The 26,042-nt window shown below is 36.9% G+C and overlaps 1 protein-coding gene across 6 annotated transcripts in view; it reads right to left on the bottom strand.

Annotated features, from left to right (window-relative positions):
* MGA (MAX dimerization protein MGA) overlaps positions 1-26,042 on the bottom strand; it is a 232,147-nt gene that overhangs the window by 6,265 nt on the left and 199,840 nt on the right. For 5 of the 6 annotated variants that reach the window (XM_043983358.1, XM_043983356.1, XM_043983355.1 and 2 more), the window contains 11 exons: positions 22,688-22,760; positions 20,411-20,931; positions 16,850-17,144; positions 15,255-15,884; positions 12,504-12,797; positions 10,310-11,898; positions 6,614-6,741; positions 4,970-5,015; positions 2,811-3,017; positions 752-863; positions 266-499 (listed from right to left, as the gene is read on the bottom strand). In XM_043983358.1, the coding sequence (XP_043839293.1) occupies positions 266-499; positions 752-863; positions 2,811-3,017; positions 4,970-5,015; positions 6,614-6,741; positions 10,310-11,898; positions 12,504-12,797; positions 15,255-15,884; positions 16,850-17,144; positions 20,411-20,931; positions 22,688-22,760 (4,129 nt within the window). The remainder of the gene's footprint in view (positions 1-265; positions 500-751; positions 864-2,810; positions 3,018-4,969; positions 5,016-6,613; positions 6,742-10,309; positions 11,899-12,503; positions 12,798-15,254; positions 15,885-16,849; positions 17,145-20,410; positions 20,932-22,687; positions 22,761-26,042) is intronic. The other variant, XM_043983360.1, reaches the window with a different exon arrangement.

Here is a 26,042-nt window from a genome sequence, read left to right as displayed (position 1 = left end):
GCCACCTTACTAGAAACCAAATATTCAAATTATCAATTTAGATTTGTATAAAAGGCAGGTCTTCATTATCAATTATGGAAGTCTCCTTTTAGAATCTGATTAGAACTGGCAAATAAATTCTCCTCTGAAATACATAGTGAAAGGAAAATACTCAAAATCTATTGCATATAATTAAGTACCAATAAAGGCCAAGAGAGGTTAAATAGTTCAGCAAACTAAATTCCATTATAGGGTTCTTGAAATGACCATGAAACATGCTTCCTACCTGTGGAGGGTGCTCTTTTTCTGGCAAGTATCAATGGCTTCCCCCGTCTGCTAGTCATGACCATCTGCCCCAACTCTACAGAAGACGTAGAAGCTCCTTCTAGCTGTCTGACTGCTCGAGGGGGCACACTAGGTTCGTCCTGGTCCATCTTCTTCTTTTTCTTTTGTGCTTCTAGCGCTTGCTGTTTGGCATAAATGTATTCCAACTTCTTCAGGACAACTTCTTCTGTCTTACCTATATGTTAAAAAGAACCTAAGCAACCTTTTTTTCCACTATTGATGGCCCAGATAAAAATGAGAAAGAGCAGCTGAAATCCATTTGCTTAGTCACATAGGCAAGCACAGCTTTTGCAAAGCAGCACTGGCTGTACCCCAGAAGAAACTTCCTTATGAGTTAAAGCCAGTACGCATCTAGTCTCTCAAAACACATGAAATCTATCAAGGTTTGTTTCTTTCTCAGAGTTGCTATTCCTTCTACAAATCTTACCTGAAAGAGAAGACACTTTGCGGATCAGATTATTCCGTTTTCGAGTTAGGAGGTTTTTCTGCCCTATCAACTTGTCTGCCTGATCTGTCAATCCCTGGATCTCTCCAAAGGCCTAGAAGAAAAGTAATTCCACCATGTCAGTCAATTCGCTTTCTTTGGAATGGTTTCCTATTATGTTTTATGGTGAAGTCTGTCATCATATAATCAATATAGTGAAGTATTAAAAATCACACATGAGGGACAGCTAGGTGGCACAGTGGATAGAGCACTGGCCCTGGATTCAGGAGGACCTGAGTTCAAATCCGGCCTCAGACACTTAACACTTACTAGCTGTATGACCCTGGGCAAGTCACTTAACCCTAAATGCCTCACTCCAAAAACAAAACAAAACAAAACCACACATGAAAGAAAATTTTAAGATGCCATTTTAAAAATCCAGAAAGTATTGAAGGGTTTTGTTCATTTTTAAAACTAAATATGGTTGGATGCTTTATATTATCAAGGCCCTGATCATTATTATTTCCAAAGTATATCACTGGATGGTAAATATACTAACAAGGAGCTATTCCTGTGGTGTGCTCATCCAGTGGTTAATAATTCACAATTTGTCTAAATGTGTTTTTCTAAAAATTAAAACAACTTTATAATCAGTAATTTAAATAGCTCACCAAATCATTATTTGCATATTAAAAGATTTTTATCAGTTTAATGCAATTTTTCTTTTAAAAAAATCACAACTATCACAATGTTATAAAGTAAAGCTTATTCAAGCACTAAAGTGAATCGACTATAATGTTCTAATGCCTTCACATAAGCCATGCTAGATTGGTTTAGATCTAATGATTTAAGATCCTTTTATGTTAACATGAGTAAGATATATTCAATAACCCAGCACAGGGAAAATTTTTTCTCTCCCTTATCACTTCCAAACATTAAAAAAAATAAGCATTTTTATTTAAAGTTGAATTTCAAATTCTATCCCTCCTTCCTCTCTCCCCTCCCTAAGGCAGTAAGCAATTAGATATGGGTTATACACATGCAATTATATAAGACATCACCATATTAGTAATTTTGCATAAGAAAACTTGAATAAAAGACAAAAAAAGAAAGTAAAAAATTGCATGCTTCAGTCTGTGTTCTATCAATATCAGTTGTTCCTTCAGGGGTAGATAGGATGCTTCATTATTCATCCTTTGGGACTGTCTTGGATCATTGTATTGCTGAGAATAGCTAAGTCATTCACGGCTCTTCACTGAATAATATTGCTGTCACTGGGCACAATGTTCTCCTGCTTCTGCTAACTTCACTATACATCAGTTCATACAAGTCTTTCCAGGCCTTTTATAGCACAATAATATTCCATCACAATCATATACTACAAGCTTGTTTAGTCATTCGCCAAAGGCATTCCTTTGATTTCCAATTCTTAGCCATTAAAAAAGAGCTGCTATAAATATTTTTGTACAAAAAGGTCTTTTTCTCTTTTTTTGGGATGTCTTTGGGATATAAACCTAACATTGGCACTGCTGGATCAAAAGGTATGCACAGTTTTATAGCCTTTTTGGCATAGCTAAACATTAAAAAAACTATTTTAGGGGGGTAGCTAGGTGGCACAGTGGATAAAGGACTGGCCCTGGATTCAGGAGAACCTGAGTTCAAATCCAGCCTCAGGCACTGGACACTTACTGTGTGACCTTGGGCAAGTCACCTGACCCTCACTGCCCCACCAAAAAAAAAACCCAAAACTCAAACAAAACTATTTTGTACGTGGCAATGTACTTGATATTGTAGGAAATTATGAAGTAGAGAAAATGTGATCCTCTCCAAATCACTTCCCTTCTGAATTAACTTCAAGAATGGGATAATCCAGACATTTAGGAATTCATTTGATAACAAATTAAAATTCCCCAAACATAAAGAATATAATTATGTTTTAAATGACTAGATTTTCAATAGTCCACTCCTGAATGTGAAATTCATCCATCCAGAGAGTAATCAACACTCCTCCTCTTAATCTTGGTTGTTCAATCCATATGTACCAACTGAATAGATAACTCACCCTTGTGAGAATAAGGCTTTTGGAGACCTTAGAAGAATGAAGCAATCCCAATGTTATCTTCAGCTTCTCAAAGAGATCCCGCATTTCACCACGTCGACGCCGTTCATTTGCAGTGTGTGTTCGCCGATAATAAGCAAAAGCTTCTGCTTCTTTTTGTAGTTTTTCACTCCAGAATTCGGGTTTCAGTTTTACAGGAATTGGTGCATCCTGTTCAAATGAAAGATGGACAAATCAACCAAACTTTGAATCAACTCATCCAAATGCAGTTAGATCTAATTGTACCAATGCTATCCTACAGAATGGACAATTTTTCTGTTTTAAGAGTGTACTCCTTTCAAATTTGGGGAATTTTACTCATTAAAAGGTGCAAAGACAAAGATGGATGATGAGTTTATAACATAAAACTTAATTACATTTAGGTAAGAGATCAGGGTCAAAAGAGAATTAAACCTATCTAACCTATAAGTAGGTACAGGAGAAGTTGGTTACTTCTTCAGCCACACATAACACAGTGTGGAATTTTACAATGTTGCACTGTTTAATAAATGTATATTATTATAAAACACCGGCCCTGGATTCAGGAGGACCTGAGTTCAAATCCGGCCTCAGACACCTGACATTTAGTAGCCGTGTGACCTTGGGCAAGTCACTTAATCCTCACGCCCCCCCCCCTGTATATTATTAATACCATTATTTCTCCTCTGTGTGTATAAGTATTGTGTATATCCTGTCAGGTGGTATACTTTGCAGTAAGGTGTGTAGTGAATGTACTTTGGACTTGATGTACCCTTAAATTAATTTCAGAGGGCTGAAAAATTTTGGCTGCAGGGAGAAATATCAACCTTGCTTAGGATGTCTACTTTACAGAGACTATTGGGTCTGTTACTGTCTTTTTAACAGCCAGATAACTCAGATTACTATTTTACTGTAACTTTAAGACACAAAGAGAATGTTGGGAGAATGGCATTTGGGAGTGATGTGAGAAATGGAATGATGTAAAATATCTCTTCCTAGAGCATCAGGGAGAAGGTATTTCTGTTTATTATCCATAAGATTCTACAATAAATTTATACATGTGCCTTGCTCTATGGAATCCTGGCAAGAATGTTTTTGACTTTTTAACCTATGAATATCTATCTGATAAAAACTATTAAAAAATATTAGATGCAGGAGACACAGAAAAGAAAGATAAAGAGACTTTTGTTCCTAAGAAAGCTATTTTCAACTTTATTTTATTAAGAATATTTGACAGGGGGGAAGCTAGGTGAACACTTATTAGCTGTGTGACCCTAGGCAAGTCACTTAACCCCAATTGCCTCACCCCCCCCCCAAAAAGAATATTTGACAGGGAAACATTTCATAATATTTTGAGAGACAACGAAGTCATATTAATAGATTGTAAGCTCCTTGAAGGCCAGGTCTGCCTTTTGCCTCTTTTTGTATCTCCTGGCAAGAGTAGGGGCTTAATAAATGCTTATTATTATAATACTGAATTTCCAGACAAATGAAAGAGACATCAACTAATGACATTTTAAAAATATCAGGTGACTATGATCACAGCCAAGACACTGAGAATGTGTATGCATATACACACTATGTATCTTGATGCTACTACTGTTCTCATTTATTAATAAGCTATATGTGTGCATGTCAGTCATCTTAATATTTATTTACATATAAATAATAATTACCAATGGGAAACATACCAGTAAGTGCTCAGACAATAATGTTAGGGACAGTCTCCCATAAAAGTTACCCTTAGTACGTGGGGTAGAAAATAATTTATCTGGTGGACCCAAATCTTTGAGTATAAATGAGTATGAGTATGGGTATAGGGGGTGTAGGTGTGGGAGAATGCACATGCACTTGTATGTTGGGAAGAGTGGGGTTGAGATATAGGAGAAAACTACATTGGAATAGTAAGATTTGTAAAGATTCAGAGCAGCAACTGTGGGAAAACTTTAAGGAAAAGACTCATTATGACACTTATCCATTTGAAAGATTGACAGGATACCAGCAGGCCAAGCTGTCTTCAAATGAGAATAGCTAACAAAACTTTCAACAAAGACCCATATATGTGTACCTGGCTTTTCATTTCTACTAATGAGGAAAGAAGGAAGGGAGGGAAGGAGGAAGGAAATATACATATCTGAACAGACCTTTCGACTTTTCTCCGGTGCTTTCTCGTCTGAAGGAACATGGGACCTGAAAAGGCAGACAAGAGTCATTTCCCAACACCCTAGAATTGACATTTTATGATACAAAAGCAAGTCTTTATTGAAAACAGTCAATTCTTTGGCAATTCTTACTTAATGACTGCACACTGTTTAATATACAAGTGTGAAAATAACTGAATACACTTTGAAAACATAAATATTTGCATTTACAGTATATTTGAATTCTGTCAAGTGTGAAAATAACTGAATACACTTTGAAAACATAAATATTAGCATTTACAATATATCTGAATTCTGTCCACTCTTAAGGCAGCTTGTAAACAGTTTTGGAGATAAAACAAACTTACTAGCCTCATAAGTTCCTAGAACTAACGAGTGTTCTCTGCTCAATTTTGCTTGTATTATACTCATTAGTGTAGACATTGTATCCCCCACCAGCATGATTTAAAGTCATTAGGAGAAGAGACTCCTAGCTTTGAACACCGAAAACTTAGCACAGTGTTTTATAAATAGTGAACACATAACATCATTTACTGAAATGCACTTAATGAGGATAATAAAAGGAATTAAATGAGGATAAGGAAGGTTTGTTACACTTTCTCTACTCCCTATCAATATATGGCCCAATGAAAAAGAAGATGGGGTAAGCTGTTTTTCCCAAGTCCTATCCTTCCTATTTTCTGCACAGAGGAGATGAAAGGCAGCCATAAGGTAGGGAATAGAGAGCTGGTCTTGGAGCCAAGAAGACCTGGGTTCAAATCTTTCCTCTGACATACACTAGCTGTATCGTCCTGGCTAAGTCATCTAACCACTCAGGCAACACTCGGTCCACAAGTGCCAGAGATGGTACCCCTCCATCAATGAAATCTTAGGTCCAGTCTTTCTACCTATGAAATGAACAAGTATTTATTCTATGTAATTTACCCTCCAGGTAGAGATGGAAACATAGGTGGGAAGAAATAGTGTGCTTAACCTGGAAGATGGTCCACAAGAGGGAATCTTCACTTGCCCGAAAACCATTTGTGACTTTTTTCTGGTCACCTCAATGCTATGTTTACCTTCCTTCGCTTTTTCTAGTGCCCCAATTTGCCATTTTCCATAACTTAATTATACTACTGACCAACTATTCCTATTTTTCCATTTTGTACTTGTGACGTCTAAAATGTTATCCACTATTCATTTCAAAGTTTAATGTAAAATTCCTTGAGCTATTTCATAGTGGTTTTATATAAACCTTAAATAAGATTAATATATGTGATTCTTATATCTCCCTTCCCAGGGAAGAAAGATGTTTATGGAGATTACTACTACCTTGCAAGTTATTTCTGATGAGTACAGATGACCTCCAATTAGCATATTCAAAATCATTTCCTCTTAATGTCAAAGTGTCATTAAAACAACTAGATTTGGTAGTTGTAAAACAGAATGATAAGCATAACAGTGAACAGATGTTGAATTTAGTAATTTCAAGGAAACTTGAGTATAGCTTTTGAATTTTAACTCATGTTCATCTACTATCTAGAACAAAGCTAAGAGGCTAGAAAGGAACCAGGACAATTACTCAAAGTTCCTAAGCATGACATTAGATTTAAATTACTGAAGAACAAATTAATGAAAAAAACTTACGGTTGCTTAGAAGAACGCATATGAGCAGCTGTAGCCTTCAAGCGAGCAATATTAATTTTCTCTGAAAATTCCTCAACAGTTTCAATGTCTACTTGCTCCTCTTCTTCAGTGTAATCCATAGAGTTACTCTGAAATAAGTTGTTTTAAATGGTAAGCTATATACTAGCTAAAACAGAATAAGCCTGGAGCCTTCATCTTATTTCTCCCATCAGGAAATTAAGTTTGATAGGCAGTACAATAAAGTAGGGAGTCAGGGGACCTTGGTTCAAATCCTGACTCTGATGATCACTATTTGTAGACTTTAGGCAAGTCACTTAACTGCCTGGACCTCATTTTCTTCATCTAGAAAATAAGGTGATTAGACCAGATAGTCTGTAATTCAACCTACAAGAGGTTGCTTATTAGCTTCAGGACACAGATCTTCAGACTAAAAAAAATCTGAGTCTCAAAAGACTGTATTACCTAATTCTGATACTTTCCATATACCAATGCTAATTTTTATTAATCTTAAAAACTTACATGGATCTCACAAGAATAAAAAGAGTCAGATTCAGAATTTTTAAAGGAAAAAAGACCCAGCAATTAAGTACTGTTTAAAATGAAATCCTATGCTAGACAATCACAAAGTATCACAGATTTTCCCAAAGTATCTCAAGGACCAGAGTAAGAAAGCTGGAACATTTTCCAATCCTATAGCCTGCTTTTGAAAAAGTTCAGATTCCAAAACAAGTTCTATAATGGATCATCTACTATGTTATGGCATAGCAAATGAAGCAGCCATTTTAACACCAAACATTTTAACATTTTAGCATTTTAACATAAAGATTTGGTGTAGTGACATCAAAAGAACAATTAACTTTTAGCCAGAAAATCAATTCTGAATCCTAGTTTTGCCTCTTTCTAAATGTGTCACTGGTTAAACCACTTAAACCCTTCTCCCCAAACCTGTTTCTTCATCTGCGAAATAAAAAAAATTACTTCCGACCTCAGAGTTGTGAGACTCAAAACAAGATAATGTCAAAGTGCTTTGCTAACATAAAGTGTTATATAACCAAGATGTTATTATCATTTCCTAGCTTTCAAAATAGTTATTTCTCACACCAGAAATAAGGAAGACTTATTTAAAACTTCTTTAGAGTATCAGGCATGAGTATAACTCAAATTAAGCAGAATCTCCTAACTGGCTTACTAAAAGAATCTGAAATTGTGGAGATTTATTCCATCACCCCCAACTCCCACTGAACTTACCACTATTAATGGCTGAAAAAGAAGCCACATTCTTCCTTCATGCTTGGCAGGCAAGATCAAGGTTACGAAACATTATTGTTTTCCAAAATCACAAAAGTTAACTTCTGATTTTTTTTTATTCAACCTAAGCAGTCCAAGTACCGTTTTCTGACTGAACAGCAACCTTCCCACTATGATCAATGACCAAAAAATACCAATAAATTCTTCTGAGGAAGGAATTATTCCAAAAGGCATTGCTACTATAGTGCAAAGCTTCTTAAACCGTGGGTTGTGATCCCATATGTGATCCCATACATAACTGAATGTGGGTATCGTGAAAAATCTGGCAGTAAATGTTTGATTTGTATACCTGTTTTATATACCTACATACCAGGGGTTGAATAAAAATTTCTCAGGTGAAAAGGAGACACAAGTGGAGAAAATTTAAGAAGCTCTGTTCTAGTGCTCTTAAAAAGCTTACTTGGATATACAGGAGGTCTAACTACCTCTCAAACTCAATGAACTCCATGAAGATAAAAGGGCAAGCAGTGATATAATTTAACAACTAAGTCAACATTTGGTAGATGTCTAGGGATGTGCTAGATACCATATGTAATTTAAACTAGAAGGCTTTCTACCAAATGGATGCTTTCTGCTGGGAAAGCTAACTGATATACCTTCCAGAAATGGATTTAAATAAGGGAGGGATAAGAAAATCACCTACATTCTCCCAACACTAAAATGACAGCTCAAAAATATTGTGAGCATCAGATATAAGCACATGCAAAAAATTCAGTGCATGCAAAAGCATCTTTTGTCCCCCTTTCTTTCTTTCACTTTTTTCCTTTTTGCAAGGTTGGCCAAAAGAGCAAATGTGTTGTACAGTATTACTAGCTACAACAACTAACTAGTTTTAAAAGTTGCATTGTTTTTGGTTTGCTTATCCAGTACTACTTAAAATGGAAGACTACAAAAAACTTAATATTCCCAATAACAGACACCAGGATAACTAGATTAGATAAACCTGTCTTTCAACTTCATTATAATCCACTGGAGAGAAACAGTTGAGCCATAATAAGATACTGACATAAACACATTGTGAATGTTATGTTTCACCAATGACTTCCTCTAGTACCTCCATGGCTATGCTGGTAGAGTTCTAACAGGTCTTAACAAGTATGAAAGATTTCACTTATGGGCCTAGTGACTGACTGTTGTCTGAGGGAACTTAGTCAAGTTTAGAGAGACTCATCACCATGTTGCATACTGGTTAATTCTCTGGTCAAAGAAACTTCTGAAGACCACTTTTATGTCACAGAGGGACTTCAATCTGCTTCAATGCATTGAGCACCCACACTGAAAAATTTACAGATCCCTAAAGTATTTAAATATATTTAGCTTAGTTCCCTACACTCCCTCAAAATTAAGTGTGGTTTTTGTTCTGCAAATGGGAGACAGTAGGAAAATGAAGATTTGTGTCAACACAAAAAAGTTAGGTGACAGCAGGGAAAGAGTAAATAACAAAGATAAGTGGTGGGGCAGCTAGGTGGCGCAGTGGATAGAGCACCGGCCCTGGAGTCAGGAGTACCTGGGTTCAAATCTAGCCTCAGACACTTAACACTTACTAGCTGTGTGACCCTGGGCAAGTCACTTAACCACAATTGCCTCACTAAAAACAAACAAACAAAGATAAGTAGTGAATGAAGCAGCTTCAAAGGTAACCGGCTAACAATGTTAAAAGGAGGAGTATAGAGTCGGGATGGTGAGGTCCAGGTGTATAGCTAAAGGTTATTCAGAAAAACCTTAGGCTACATTCAGCCCCCTAAATTTGACACTATGGCAGCTACTACTGTTTAGTAAAGAAAATTAAAAGGATTTTTAAAAAATACACTAAGTAATAGGGAATCATGATTAAAACTCAGAGTAAGAATCCAAGACTTGAAGGTCTATTTTTGAAAGAGGTGAAAAATCATTATGGCAAGATTAAGTTAATAATACTAAATGGTTACTTCATATTTTAAAAATACATGTTCCAATGTAAAAAGAACTCATTTAACAGAAATGGAGATAGGTGGATTCTATACCAACACGGCTGTGATAACACTGAGACTCATATAGAGAATAGTACCGAACCTCAATAATACCAAATACAAAAATGGTTTGGAAAAAATAAAAACATAATTTGTTAGTGTGACTATTAACACTACAGTCTCTAGAAATCCAAAATTATTTTTCAACTAAGTGTCAAAAATGTGCTCTTAATATGGTGACTAATCTATACTTGTTGCCTGACACCATGGAAACTAAAAACAGAAAAGTAACTTATTTACTTATGACTTAAACCTAAACGCCTAATTGAAGTTATCAGTCTTCAATAAGGTCTTAGTGATCCTCTTAAGAGGCTACTGGTTGTACCAGACTACTAAGTTCTTGTAAACTTTGCAGTCAAAACAAAAAAGGGCTCATTACCTTTTCGACTTCTTCAACTTCTTCACTATGGTAGTCAGAGATGCCATCAACCATATCATCAGCAGAATCATCAGTTTTCTCCTCTTCCTCCTCCTCATCCTCTTCTTCATCTGAAACAGGGAGGTCGACAATGCCTCTCCCACCCTTCTTCCTTTGCTTTAGATGTTGCTGTATTTGATCTCCAGATAGGAGCAAATGGCCTTGAATAACTTTATCCCCTTTTCGGGCTTTCTCAACCACTTGAGAAACAATGGGAAAGGCTGCAGAATTAGGAATTTTATTCCAAGTATCAGATTCAACATTAAAACTTCTGGCACTCTTAGCAATTTCTCTTTCCTCCAATAAGCCAGAAAAGCCTTGCTTTTGACCCAGAACATTAGGGTTTTCCTGACTTGCCCCAGTTCCTTCAGTCAAATGCTCATCTCCAGCTTGTACGTGTTCTCTTGAAATACCATCACATTTCTGGATCAAATTCTCTTTCAGGTGGTTTTCCTGACATTCTCTTGTAGTACTTTTTTTCTCTATGGAAGTCCCACAATCCTCTTTTGCCTCAGGCTGTGCTGTTGCCACTTCCTGTACCACTTTGCTTCTGGATAATTTATCTTCCTTAGAGCTAGCTGAAAGTTCATTGTTCATCAGTTTCTCCTCTGGGTTCTTTATACCTCTCTGCTCCTCACTTCTCAGCTGAGATGTCTCTCCCTGAACACTAGAGCTTTTCAGCTGTACATTATTCATTGTTTGAACTGCTTTATTACTAACTTCTTGGGGAATGTGCTTATCTTCTGGAATCTCATTGAGTTTTTCTTCTGAACAGCTGAGATTACAATTCTCTTTCCCATCATTAACCTCTTTACTGCCTTCATTCACCCGTGATCCACTGATGTAGGAGTGGTCTGAGGATATGACATCAGCAGGAATATCCTCTTGTAAAAGGGGATCTTTATTTGAAGGATCCCTCTCACCTTCTTGGAGAGCTTTCTGGGCTACTTCAGAGACAGTAGCAGCTTGGTCTTGCTTTACTTTATCAGTCAAAGGTGCCTCAGTCCTACCAGGTAATTCTGCTTCCAATCCCAAGTCATTTTCTGGCTCTGTGACATCTCCCTCTTCTGAATGTAAAGCCTTCTTATGACTGTCCTGCTTCGAAGAAGTTGTTTCATCTTTCTGCTCCAGATTCTGAGACTCTCTCTTCATCTGCAGTGAAGCAACATGCTGAATAATTGAGTTGGGAACTGGCTTCTGTCCTGGGAGCTGCAGCAAAGCAAAACTACCAGACTGGAGAGGAATGAGACTAGCTGTGCCAACTGGCTGCCCACCTGAGCTATAAGTTATTTTGGATTCTGAGCCTGTTTGACTTGCAAAGCTGCCTGCTCCAGGAGGGGATATCCTCAAGGTCAAGGTACCAGCCTGAGACACAAAACTAGGCACAGTAGAAAGCACAGATGACGCCTGAGTAATTAAATTCATAGGTGGAGAAGAGCCAACAGTCTGAATCATGGGATTCATGGCTGAGAAAGTTGAAGGGGAGGCAGAAGAAGGTGGTGTTTCAGGAGGTTTGGAAGGAGCAGGTAAACGGATTCCAACTGCAGACCCTATAAGAAAAATGAAGTAGCAAACTGTCATTCCCCAAAATAGAGCCTCTTTTCTTATACAGGACATGTCATTTTCTGAGAAATTCAAAGAACACATACATCACTCATAAAACAAAATGTGGATCCTTGGTATCTTAATTTGCTACTTTCTTTGACAAAGTACAACCTGACCTTTTATCTGCAATGAACTAAACATAAACATGATCCTTTTTGAATGTGCTATCTCCCTCAATTAGAACATGATCTCCTTGAGAAGCAGAGACTATCTTAACTTTCTTTTCCCCCCCTTTTTCTTGGAAGCAGTCAGGGTTAAGTGACTTGCCCAGGATCACACAACTAGAAAGTGTCTATGGTAAGATTTGAACTCAGGTCCTCCTGACTCCAGAATTGGTGTTTTATCACTGTGCCTTCTAGTTGCCCCATCTTAACTTTCTACCTATATCTCCAGCACTCAGCATAGCGCTTAGCAACACAGCAAGCACTTAATAAATGTTTTTCTATTCCAAACAGAACATACAGCACAAACAACTAATGGGGGGGAAGAGGGGGGAGGGAGAAGAACTGTCATGTGACAGAAAAAAAGTTTATGAAAATAACTCTTGTACCTGGGTTCCGAAGCATAACAGGCTGTACGTTGGGCTGTGTACTAGAGCCCCGAACCTGCTGCAAAGGAACAAGCTGGACAATCTGACCATTGGGGTGTCTGAACAGGTTCATTCCACTAGGGCTCCTAACAGGTTGCAGAAGCATCCTCTGACCCTGAACAAGTTGCATGTTTTGGAGGGGTCGAAAACCAGGAGAGCCTTGCTGCACAGGGATCAAGAGTAGTCGAGGTCCAGCACGTTTTTCAGGGCTAGGAGAAACTGGAGAGGTAGCCACTGGAATCTGAGGAGCATTTTCTGAAAAACAAGGAATAGACACATGGCATCCCAACCTTCCTTCCCCACAAACAGCAATTATGAATGACATGGGTTCTACTCCAACTCAAAATTGCCTTTCAAGATGTTTAAATTATGAAATTGAGAAAATCCTAAAGCTCTAGATAGACCTGTTAAAGAACCATGGCTCTGTTGTGCTATATAAAAAAATTGCCTTCTAAATATAATTTAAATTTTTAAAAGTTATACACTTAGCTAGAAAAATGCATTTAGAATGTTTAAAAGGAGAATCATCTGCTGTTAGGAAGGACAATTCAATAAGGAATAATGATTCTGCTTTATAAAAACAGACAAAACTATAAAATTTGAATACTTTTCAGAGTATAAGTGGGAATTTAAAATTTACAAATCCCTCATTCTTGCACTATTTTAAGTGTGAAGTACTGCTTGAAGCTTGGCAACACTGTGCAAGCATGTTAGTAATGTAAAATTAATAGGAACATACTTGGCTCAAATTCACACAAGATGAAATCAAGGGCATTCATTTGAATTGTAGAAGGTGCTTGGGCAGAAGTTTTAAGATATTTCAGAAATGTTTTCAGAAGGGGGTGGGGGGGACTCCACTTGTTAATAGAACCCAGGGGGTAATCTAAATGAAGCCACAGACCTAAAAAGAATGAAAGATACACAGGCTGGGCAGTAAAAAGTGAGATATGTTTAAAAAATTAAAAAACCAAAACCAAAACCAGAAAAGGTTAAATGTTAGAATATTTAAGTTCAAGTGACTTGAAATGTTAAAAACAAATTATGGAAGAGCTTTTTTATGTTTATATCTAAATTTATGAGAAAAATTCAGACATAAAATTAGCTTTATGAAAATGAAAGAAAAGGACATCATATCCTTTTATGTAATTAGCTACAAAGGATGCAGAAGAGCAGAAAACTCCTAGCAATCAAGAAAAATAAAAATAGTTTAACATAACCATTTAAGATTGGTATAGTTGCCTTAAAAGTATATTCACGGGCGGCTAGGTGGCGCAGTGGATAAAGAACCGGCCTTGGATTCAGGAGTACCGGAGTTCAAATCCGGCCTCAGACACTTGACTTACTAGCTGTGTGACCCTGGGCAAGTCACTTAACCCCCATTGCCCAGCAAAAAAAAAAAAAAAAAAAAAAGTATATTCACGGGGGCAGCTAGGTGGCTCAATGGATAGAGTACCGGCCCTGGAGTCAGGAGTACCTGAGTTCAAATCTGGCCTCAGACACTTAACACTTACTAGCTGATTGACTCTGGCGAAGTCACTTAACCCCAATTGCCTTAAAAAAAAAAAATTCACATTAACCCACTGCTATTAAATTAACCAGAACTAATAATGACCAACATGAGAACTGCTTGTTCCACATACTACATCCAAGTTGATAAAAGAAAAACTACATCCTTAAGATTTACATTAGTCAAAGAAGTTGTATATTATAGAAGAAAGACTACTTTGGCAAGAAAAAACACTAGTTAAAATATTAGGCATTATTTACTTGGGATTTCACTTTAATCTGGTAGATTATTCAAAACCTAAAATGTTACCATGAAAAGAAATGAAATGTATAGCTTCTTTTTTCCTATAAAAAGTTTTATTTTTTCTATGTATGTGGAGGGCCAAGGGTGAAGGAGAAAAAAGAAAAAAAAGGAGAGTAAACCTAGATATTTAGCAGAGATTCGCCAGGACAAAGTCACAGGAGAGTTTAAGGTGGTTGAATTTGTATTATCACTGCTTTATGGTTTCACAAACATTCAGCCAATGACTCTACTTCCAAAATTGCAATGCCTAAACTATCATCCACATACATATCCTTATCATTACATGGATCAAAAAACAGGAGTTACAGATAGCCCCAACATTCTGGTTCTGGTTGTATCATTGACCCCTTTAGCTAGTCACATTTTAATGGACCTTCAGGAATATGGGCTGTGAGAGAACATATTATTACTATAAATTCAAAAACAAGATTTATTCAGTATAAGGAAAAAAACAATAACTAAAGCAGAACTGCTACCATAAGAAACAGTGGACCTAGTCTGAACAGGACCAAGATACACATCTTTCAAAGAGCCTTACTTTAATCATCTTGTTTCCCTTCTCAATAAAACAAATCACAAGCTTCTATCTGGAACAGAGTAGGCGCTTAATAAATACTTGCTGATTAAGTGTTTTAGATAAAAAAGTTAATAATAGCAAACAAGAAATTCCCATCAAGAATTCATTTGACCAAGCCAACAAGGAAAACTTTGAACGTTCTATCATTTACTACCTTGAGTTGAATACAAGAATCTGACATGAGTTTGTGGGGTTCCACTCCTATTAAGGTCCTCCATTTTCTGTACTTTCTCCCTTGACATATCCTACAATCCTAATATAACCAAACCACAAAAGTGATGAAAACATTTATACAGTAAATCAGCTAATAGCATCTAGGCCTTACCTGGTCTCTGGCTCACTGGTGGACTCGCATTAATTCCCGAGAGTATAATAGGAACAGAGCCAAGAGATGAAGTTGGTGTGGTCACCACTGAAGAAGATGCAGCTGTGGTCACTATGACTACAGAGGTGGAGGCAGTGGAAGCAACAGGAAGAGTGATGGTTGGTGAAGATACTACAGACTTAGGTAAAGCAATGGTAGTTATAGGGGCAGCTATCCCAGTAGCTTTGGTAACGTTCACAGTGGCTGAAGGCAGGGTGGGTGTAATAGGGGTGCTGACGCTAGTTTCAGAGATCTCAACAGTCCCTGCAGAGGTGGTGCCAGAAGGAGAATGAGTAGTTTCTTTAGTTCCCAAGCTGGAAACAGCAGTCACAGGAGATGTCACAGTAGTAATACTTTCTAAAGAGACTTGAGGGGTGGTGGTAGTGACTGGTTCCGTCACAAGGTTGCACACCTGAGATGGCTTGGAAGAAACCACAGGTGTGACGACCATTACTGGAGAAGGCCTGATACTGAACTTCTGTGGCCCTGTCAGGGGTTGGGGTGTGCTAACGCCAGGTATCTTCTGCTGCAGGGCTCCAACTTTACTCATCACAAACTGTGTGAACACACCACCAGGAGAGGGTCGAACTGCTGCAAATAAAAATTTGCAGGTCAAAAATTTCAACAGGCTCCCATCCTTCATCCTCTGAGTGACTGTGGTTAACATTTCTTATACAATGTTGGGTCAATTTTCTTACAGGTACCACCTACCTGCATTATACATGCCAATTTCCACCCATGAAAAAGTTTAATGCCATTCTCTTTGATGTCCAACCCCCTTGCACTACTCAGAGAATAGGGTTTTTTTTCAGTCTGCCTAGTTAACCTATTTTTTCTGGCCACGTAAAAGACGCAGGTTGTTGTGACACTAAAAAGACAATACAAAGCAGCACACAATCTTATCACATGGAACAGATGCAGCATGAGAATCTAAGGGATTTTTCTTATAACATTTATATAAGAATTTCTTCACCATCTTCCTCCTGTCCCAGCACCTCCACCTCCTTCACTGCCTGATCTTGAATGTCAGGACTAGAGTCCTTCATATTCCTGAACCATACATACATCCTTCTTTGAGAAAAGAGCAGGAGAAGACTACATTTTTAATATCAGTTAAAGCTCTTCCTTAGTAAGTAAAAATGAGATACTATCAAGGAACACAACACATCTTTGGCACAAGTCCAGCTTTTGGCCAATTCAGAGATCTCAATGTATTACAGCAATCAGCACTACCAGCAACTTCTGAATATTGGTGAATCTAATATCCCTAGTGATCCAAAAGATCTGGAAACAACCTGTAAAAAGAGTAGCTCCCAAAAGCTAAGTCTAGCTCGTGACATCTAGTAAAACTTCAAATCATATAGTGCTCTAGGGTCAACCAATTACCAAAACCAACACTGCTTAAGAGAAATATAAAAAAGAAGACTATCATGCAAAACAGACATCAAGAACAACATTGAAGTCTTGTTCCTAATCTCTATAACTTCTCTATTTGCACCTAACCTTCAAGTACTTAGCTATAGACCACAGAGAAAGACAGATGAGTTCTAACTTACCAATCGGCCGCTGTGCTGGGACAAATGCCTTGAGAGTCGTCATCGTGGAGGCTGTCGTAGTGCTGGAGGACATCGTTTGGGAAGTGGATGGCGAAGGCACCTGGGTGCGTGGTATCCTGGATGCAGCCACCTTGGCATTGGATGCTACCTTGGAGATGACAGTACTGAGGGTTGAGAGGTCCAGGACTGAGGGTCGCAACCTGCCTGTGATATATGCAGCTAGCCTATTGGCTGGATGCAATGCCCCCATCTGTCCCAATAGCAACTTAGCCTGCGGGTAACTTTTACCATTAACCTGAAACAAGTGGCAAAGAGAAATTCTGTAAAAATAAAATTCTCTTGCTAACTCACCTCCCTTGACAAGTGCTGCTTTAAAAAAACAAAAAACAAAAAGAAATACCAAAAAACAAAAAACAACCAAAAAAACCTATTTCAGTGGGCTTTTCCCCCAAATTTAAAAAGGGAAAATTAAAACTCTTTTTACTCAGAATGACCTGAGTAATCAAGGGGTGAGAGAGAATACCACTATCTAAATATTCTAAATGTTTCTGGTGTCCACTTGGTAGTTTAGAAAAAGAGAATCTTAGATGCTGTTCATTTCTCAGCACTGCAATTGGGGGAAAATGATATCAAATCAACCAGGATTTTTGCTTGCCAATAAGCAAATATGATCCAATAATTTAATTGCCAGAAAAAGGGAAATGAGTTATTCTCCTGTGAGTTTCTTCTTTTGTAGGATAACCCAGGTTTTCATTCTGTTACCTCTTATATTCAACCTCACTTTAATAAGCCTTCTATAGTTTCAGCTGTTAAGTCAAATTAGTTTTCAGTTGGTAAAAATCAGGAATGATCCCTTATTTTCTCCAGGTTTAACAAAGCTTGGGCTGGCAATAAGACAACTGGCTGAGATTCAACCTAGCTCATCTGAAAAATCAAACTAGCAGGAGTCAGTAAGTAGTGGTGGAGTTAGGAAGAAGAGGATATAGTAATGATGAACTCTACTGCCTACATTAAAAAAATAGGTTATCATTATCATAAGAGACTGCACAGAAAAAATGCCCAGCAGGATGTTGAGACAAAATGTTTCTCCCATTATTGGTTAATTATCAATTTGTTAAGTGACTCTAAATAAGATGCAATACTTTTCAAGCCTCCATTTTTCCATCTATAAAGTTGAGGGGAAAAACTCCTGCTCCTTCATGAAAACAGAATGAATGGCAAGAAAAAGTAAGAATTGGCTAACAAAATTCCTTGTCCTAAAGATTTTCACAACTGACATAACTAATCTGGGTTAGTCCCAGGAACATTAAGATCAGCAAAGACCAAGAAAGCCTTGAATCCAAGTTTATTACAAAGAAAGAGATATCTTTCTTAGTACAAACCTCAGTGTAACTTCTGAGGCTTTGTGAGATCCAGATTATGATACGTTCCTTAAGGACATCCCCTGAAGACCAATCACAACTTCAAAAGTATAGATTATACTGGCTTGCCAACATGCTTAAGTGAGCTGGCTTTCCAAAATAGTCTAATGATTCTTAGAGAAGGAAAAGACTTTTATAATCAACTCTCAAGACAAAGAATCTCACAGCATGAGACCTCAGACAAGAGATCACTTTGCTTCAAATTTACCCATCTGTAAAATTCTTTTTTTTTTTTTTAAGGCAATGGGGGTTAAGTGACTTGCCCATGGTCACACAGCTAGTAAGTGTCAAGTGTCTGAGGCCGGATTTGAACTCAGGTACTCCTGAATCCAGGGCCGGCGCTTTAACCACTGCGCCATCTAGCTGCCCCCCTTGTAAAATTCTTAGTGTAAAAGAGAAGGCACAATTTCTCTTTCGAGGTACATCCTGAGAAACAGTTAATAAATGTAGACATAAGGCATTCAGACAACCCATTATCCATAATTTTTCAAGTTATCACAGGCATATCCCTACATAAAACTGCCCCTCATCAAAATTGTTTCTCATAAACATGACTAATAAATTATAACAAAATGTTACCATAAAATTATGACCATCCAAATTGCCCATTCAGAAACTTGCTCCTATGGAACTAAGTGCCCATTTTACCTAATGGCATTTTTTTGCAAAAGCAAGCAGTGTTAGGCAGGGTATACTTGTATTTATTTTCCTCATCTATGTCACAAAGGATAGAACAGTTAGGCCATGAAAATAGATTGTAGCAAATAGGTTCTTTCACATGAGTGGCAGCTAAAACGTAGCTATATTGAGGAAAATATAGCCCTGTGATTAGGCCTTCGGTTTCTATTTAGAAAATCCTCCATCTCTAAGTTTTTCTAAAACAAAATCTTGTCTCCTAATTGACCTTGCAGTGGATAAAATGGGTAAATTAGGGCTGTTTACAATGTCCAAAAAAATGTTCAAAATGAAAGCTTCCACTATGGAAGGCAATCCTGTAATCCTATGAAGTCAAGATGACACATGATCAACTTATAAAACTATTAGGGAAAAGTCCATCTTCTGTGGTTCCAGAAACCACTGGAAAAACCAAAGACTATCAAATTTGAAAAACAGGTTTCTCTAATTTAAAAAACCACCTAAATATCTAAAGATGTGCATGTATTTCCCCATTCTAAGAATAAGTATCTCAAAGTTAAATGCTCAATAAAATTTCCCATCCTAGTCTTACATGGGCTGATGATGAGTGAGATGAGCAGAACCAGAAGAATACTGTACACAGTATCACCAACATTGTGTGTTGATCTACTGTGATGGACTATATTCTTCTCATCAATGCAATGGTACAGAAGAGTTCCAGGGAACTCATGATAGAAGAGGATCTTCAAATCCAGGAAAAAAGAAAAAAAAAGAACTGTGGAGTATAGATGCTGATATTTCTATTGTGTTTGGTGCTGTTGTTTTCCTATTTTGAGGTTTTTCATCATTGCTCTGATTTTTCTCTTATAACATGACTAATGCAGAAATATGTTTAATGTTATTATATGTGTGTGTGTGTGCGTGTGTGTGTGTGTATATTATATATATATATATATATATATACATATATATATATATAAAAAACCTATATCAGATTACCTGCTGTCTAGGGGAGGGGGGAGGGAGGGAGAAAAATCTGAAATTGGAAAGCTTGTATAAACAAAAGTTGAAAACTATCTTTACATGAAACAGAAAAAAAAAAACTTTATTAAAAAAAAATTTCCCATCATAAAGATGAGTTAATGATCAACTATTACCAATGATAAATTATAGTACACAGATTATATACTCCTATTAATTTTGTTGGTTGTGAAAAGAAGACGCCCATGGGAAAATCAAAAAGAAAATGTAGCCTAATACATGAGCAAGGTATCTTCTTCTACAGCCATTTCTGGCTTTGTTATTAGCTTCCACTGTGATTTTGGTTAATTCATGCCTCTAGTTAAGGTCTGGCTTTCCTCATTTATGAAAAATGTGACTATCTGCCACCCAGATACCAGCTATCAGTATAAATAGCATTAAAAACATAAAGGTTCATAAAAAGCAGATTTGTTTTTCCAACTTAAGTACCAAGTGTTATGTACAGATTAAAGATAGTTCTCACCTCTATTAGTCCTGATGTCCTTGAACTGGGTTTTTGTTTATAGGCCACTAACTTCCCTGCAGGAGAAAGTCCAGCATAGAAAGGCAGAGCTTTGCCTCCATGCAATTTTTCCCTCAATGCTTCTAGGGCATTTGTCTGTTCGAAGGTGGTATCATCCACTTTTCTGTGTGATGGAGAACCATCAGGAGTTTCTGAATCAGAGTTTTCAGCTGTATCATCCTGATCTTGGCTTGATGGCATAGATATTTTCACCCGAGAAGAATAAATGGGAGGGTTCTTTTCCCCACGACTCTTTCTCTGAGAAGCCAACTCAATAATGAAGCTGCCCACCTTGAGGGACTGTGGTGGCATATTGCTATTGATATGCTGGGACAGAATGCTCAAGATCTTGTTCCGATCTTCCTCCCAATTACAGTCTGAGATGATTTCTATCAGTTTGGTGGGCCCACCAGGGGAACTCTGATGCATGTAGGAGGTAGAAGATGATTCCCCTTCATTGCAGGAAGACCTCCAGCTTTTTTCTGACAAAGAATTAAAATAGATTTTATCAAACCATCTTGAGGCTAAACTGTAATCAATTTATATTTTTTTCTAACAGTTCAGAAAAGCAGCTGGCAAACAAAACACTGTATGTCATCCCTATGTGTCTTTAAAACAGATGTCAATTTTCCATTTTAGGACAGGTATTCCCATTCTCAAGAATATATGATCCTGGAAGAGGAGTCACAAAGACTTCAATCAACCCACTGAGTAGAAAATTTTAAGCCTATAAAATTATGTTAAAAGAATTTTTATGAAAATCCTACATTAGAAAGAGCTTTTTTGCCAGGTTTGTAACCAAGGCTAAGATTTTGTCATATTCTACCATTCATAAATGCAAATCAAGCATGAACATGATGTTTACCCATTTAACATATGAAGAGTTTGACTAGTCCTTCAGTTCAAAAAAGATGTTGTTATGGCAACAAGCTGCATATTCTACCTTCAAAAGTTCCTACTGCAAGTTACTCTAAGATTGCTTCTCTATAAGATTCCTACAGCTCCACCTCCTCACTAGCCTCCACTTCATCTGCTATGTAGTCATTAGTGCGCAATAAAGAGAGGTAGATTTTACTAAGCAACTGCCCAGCAAAGTCCAGTCTACTGTCTCTTAACCATCGAGGTATTTTGGGAGCTATCTCTGATGAAAGTGAGAAAACCCCTCTCGCTTTTCTTTCCTTCTCACCCACTCCAGAACAAATGCTTTCTTCCTCATCCCTAAGCAAACAAGCTCCTAAAGTCAAACTATCATTGTCCAGGAAGGGTAGAGAAAAATAGTTTGGAGAAGAATGCTTCTCCTCCCTGCCAGATCCACAAGAAGCCTACTTTAATCACCGTGAAAAAAATTGTTTCACTATTGGAGGAAGAAAACACTTTGACTGAAGAATAGTTAATTACTTCTGTAAGAGCAAAGAAATGGAAACAAAGTAGATTTCCATCTACTGGGGAATAGCTTTAAAAATTTGTGGTTACATTAATTAAACAATTAGCGTTGCACTAAGAAATGATGAATATGAAGAATAAAGAGAAGCATGTCAAGTCTTATATAAACTAATGGAAATTGATGTAAGCACTTCCAGGAAAACATACATCCATAATGCCTACGATAATGTAAATAGAAAAAACAAAAACCAAAAAATCAAAATTGAAAATTGCGAGAAATTATAAGAGCCTAAGAGCTTCAGGAATGTACCTCCTTTCCTTCTTCTTCTTCTTCTTCTTTTTTTTTTTGCAGGGCAATGGGGGTTAAGTGACTTGCCCAGGGTCACACAGCTATTAAGTGTCAAGTGTCTGAGGCCAGATTTGAACTCAGGTACTCCTGAATCCAGGGCCGGTGCTTTATCCACTGCACCACCTAGCCGCCCCTCCTCCTTTCCTTCTTTACAAAAGTAAGGGATCATAAGAGCAGAACATAAAATATCAAGAACTTGGTTGATGCATTGCTTAGGTTTTGCTTAAATGGTTTTTGTTTTATTGTTTTATTTTTTATTTTTTATACTTTATAATAATGGGTAAGTACTATTGGGGCTAAGAGATTCATTGGGAAATTAAAGCAATATGAAAACAAAGGATATCAATAAATTTCATATTTAAAAAAAAGAGACCTACTAATCCTTTGAACTTAGTACATTTATTCTTAGGTGAAGGGGCAGATGAACTAAGTTTGGTTGCAGAGACCTGGATTACATTATTGAACAGCAATCTGAGGCAACTAAAAGAGCAAGTCTTAGTTTTTACCTCCTGATTTATCAGTATCCTTCTCCATTTCGTAAGTATTCTGTTTCATGGGTTGATGTTCAGAATCATGATCCTATGAGAGAGATTAGAGAAAGAGAGACAGTTCAACTGAGCAAATTTATATAGCATTTGCAAGGTATACAACAGAATAAAAAAAGTTATATTTGAACACATTTCTGTCACTGCAAAGTAGCATACAGGTACTCTAAAATAAGTAATTTTTAAAAGACTAGAGCAGATGAAGGATCATATGACTGACAAGACAGAGGCATAATTGCTTTCTGCAAACTACTTGAACACAAAAATCTTAGAAATATGAATTATGAACCATATAGGCCAATTTAGCAAAATAAGACAAACATTGAACAAGGTAAATACCTCCTAATTTAAATACAAAGACACCGTCCATTGAGCATTTTCACGTCCAATCCCAAACTATGTAGAAGGCCCAATCAGGGTAAATAACTAGCAAAGCCAAGAAAACAATACACACAATGGCTACAATCAGGTCTCCACATGCCGGAAATATCCTTCCACCACGCTGAATCTCATTTCCCACTAATAAGTTTCTCCTGGAGTTCCTATTTTGAAGAGAAAAGGAGGCTAACGTTCACCTCTCTGGGATTTGCTTCTGATTTTCTGGATTTCAACACCACGGCCCTGGGGGGTGGGAACCTAATATGTTCCTCATACCCCCTCCTTTTGGCTGTGTTAGAATGTAAGTTCTTTGAAGACAGGCCCTGTATTCTTTTAAAATATTTTTTCCAATATATTTTTAACATTCTTTAAAAAAACTTTTGAATACCAAATTCTCTACCTACCCCCCTCATTGAGAAGGCAAGTAATTTGATATAGGCTATATGTGTCCAGTTATCTGCATATTAGTCATTTTGTGAAAGAAAACACAAATGCAAAAAAAAACAAAAACAAAAACAAAAAAACAACAAACCCAAGAAAAATAAAGTTGTTTTTTTTTTTTAAGATATGCTTCAGCTTATATTCAGATTCCATCATTTTTTCTCTGGAGGTGGACAGCATTTTTTATCATGAGTCTTTTAGAACTGTCTTAGATCACTGTATTGCTGAAAATAGCTAAGTCATTCACAGTTGATCATCATACAATATTGCTGTTACAATATATAATGTTCTCCTTGTTCTGCTCATTTCATCTTGCATCAGTTCATTATGTTAAGTCCAGGTTTTTCTAAAAGCATCCCGCTTTTCATTTCTTATAACACAACAGTATTTCATCACAATCATATGCCACATCTTGTTCAGCCATTTCCTAATTGATGGAAATCCCCTCAATTTCCAATTCTTTGCAACTATAAAAAGAGACGCTATAAATATTTTTATACACATCTTTTACTTAAAAAAAAATATCTTTGGGATACAGACCTAGTAGTGGCATTGCTGGGTCAAGGTATGCAGAGTTTTATAGCTTTTTGGACATAGTTCCAAATTTACAATAGTAGTCTGGGCTCTTAGCATATAACCAAAAAATAAACAAAAGTGAACACTGCAAAACTACAAATAACAAGCATACTTTTCTTTTTTTTTTTTTGGTGAGGCAATTGGAGATAAGTGACTTGCCCAGGGTCACACAGCTAGTAGGTGTCAACTGTCTGAGGCCAGATTTGAATTCAGGTCCTCCTGACTCCAGGGCCAGTGCTCTATCTGCTACACCACCTAGCTGCCCCAACAAGCATACTTCTATCGGACTATCTGGCAGAGATAGGAGGTCCAAGGATATTATTATATGTTGTATATATTTTCAGACTTAAGAAGATAATAGGAATGAAATCAGATTAGCAAAATTCTCAATGCAGAATTTAAAAAGAAAAAGAAAAAAAGAGAAAAAACGTGGAGAATCTCTTCAAAGAAACAGAAGTTCTGAAAGAGGATAGCAGATTTGCAATGCAAACATTCAAAAGAAAAATGAACTAGCTTTGATAAGTCAAATTAATTCCCTATGTGACTAGCCTTGAAGACACAATACTTAAGTTAGAGATCATGGGTTTTCTGGAAGAACATAATAGATTATGGTATTCAGTTTTTCTTAAGTAGAAATAATACAATTAAATTTTTGAAAACTAACAAAAAACTCATTAACTGAATCCAAAAGTAACTTCTAGAGAAAAATTACTATCTTTAAAATTCCAAGATAGGTAGTTGCTAAATTTCATAATGTCAATAAACAAATAATCATTACTTCATCATATATGAAGAAATACCAATTTACATAGTTCAGGATTGTTTCACCGTAACCAGGAGAAAATAGAAAATTATATTCAAAAAAGCAAAAGATCTCAAGCTATGTAACCCAAAGAAACACATCATGCAAAGCTAAGATTGATCATCAATGAAAAAAACTGGATCTTTAACAAAAAAGAATAATTTGGGGGACTACTAGAAAACAACAACAAAAAAACCAGAGGTGAGTAAAAGATTGGATTTGCAAAGACCACAATCAAAAAAGCAGAAGTAGAATCACCAAGAAAAACAATGAAATCAATTCTCATGTGTATGAGATGTTTAAAAAAAGAAAAAGAAATTCAGCTGCAAGGTAGAAGAAAAAAAGGGACTGAATGAATTAACAAGGGAACAGAAAGGACTAATATTTAGGGGTAACTTTAAGAATCAGGGGAATAGAAGGAAGAAGAACTAAATTAATAATCTATTCATTAAATCCCGTAATGCTGAATTCAAGCCCAGAACTCTGTCCACTACACCACAGAGTTGTCTCAAAGGATATGAAAGCATGTTCTTATGGGAAAGGGGAAACATTTTTTCTATAGTATGAGTTAAGAGGCCTTAAAATAGTGGTAATTTGCACTTTAGGATACTACCTTCTCGGAGAAAGTTTTATACCATGCAGAACTGGATCCTACCCCCAAGAAATGTTCCCTAAAAAATTAAATTTAAAACTACCTCTCACCATGAAAGTGATCTCGCAAGGTGCTGGTACTTCCCTTCCTGGAAAATAACCTTGTGTTATTTTGTATTTTCTCTCTCTCTTCCGTGTGTGTGTGTGTGTGTGTGTGTGTGTGTGTGAGAGAGAGAGAGAGAGAGAGAGAGAGAGAGAGAGAGAGAGAGAGAAAGAGAAATTGGGGAATGACTCCCCAAGAGTTTTCAGTGTCAAGAATGTAGAGGGGGCAGGGGGAAGCTGGCCCTGGAGTCAGGAGTACCTGAGTTCAAATCCGGCCTAAGACACTTAACATTTACTAGCTGTGTGACCCTGGGCAAGTCACTTAACCCCCATTGCCTAAAAAAACAAAAACAAAAACAAACAAACAAAAAAAAGAATGTAGAGACAAAGGAGACATAAAAGAGAAATAAGATAATCTGAACTTAG

This window comes from Dromiciops gliroides, chromosome 2 (assembly GCF_019393635.1).
Source record: "Dromiciops gliroides isolate mDroGli1 chromosome 2, mDroGli1.pri, whole genome shotgun sequence".
NCBI classification, from domain to species: domain Eukaryota; kingdom Metazoa; phylum Chordata; class Mammalia; order Microbiotheria; family Microbiotheriidae; genus Dromiciops; species Dromiciops gliroides.
The sequence above is the reverse complement of the archived record's forward strand: the minus strand, read 5'-3'. Positions and strand labels throughout refer to the sequence as shown.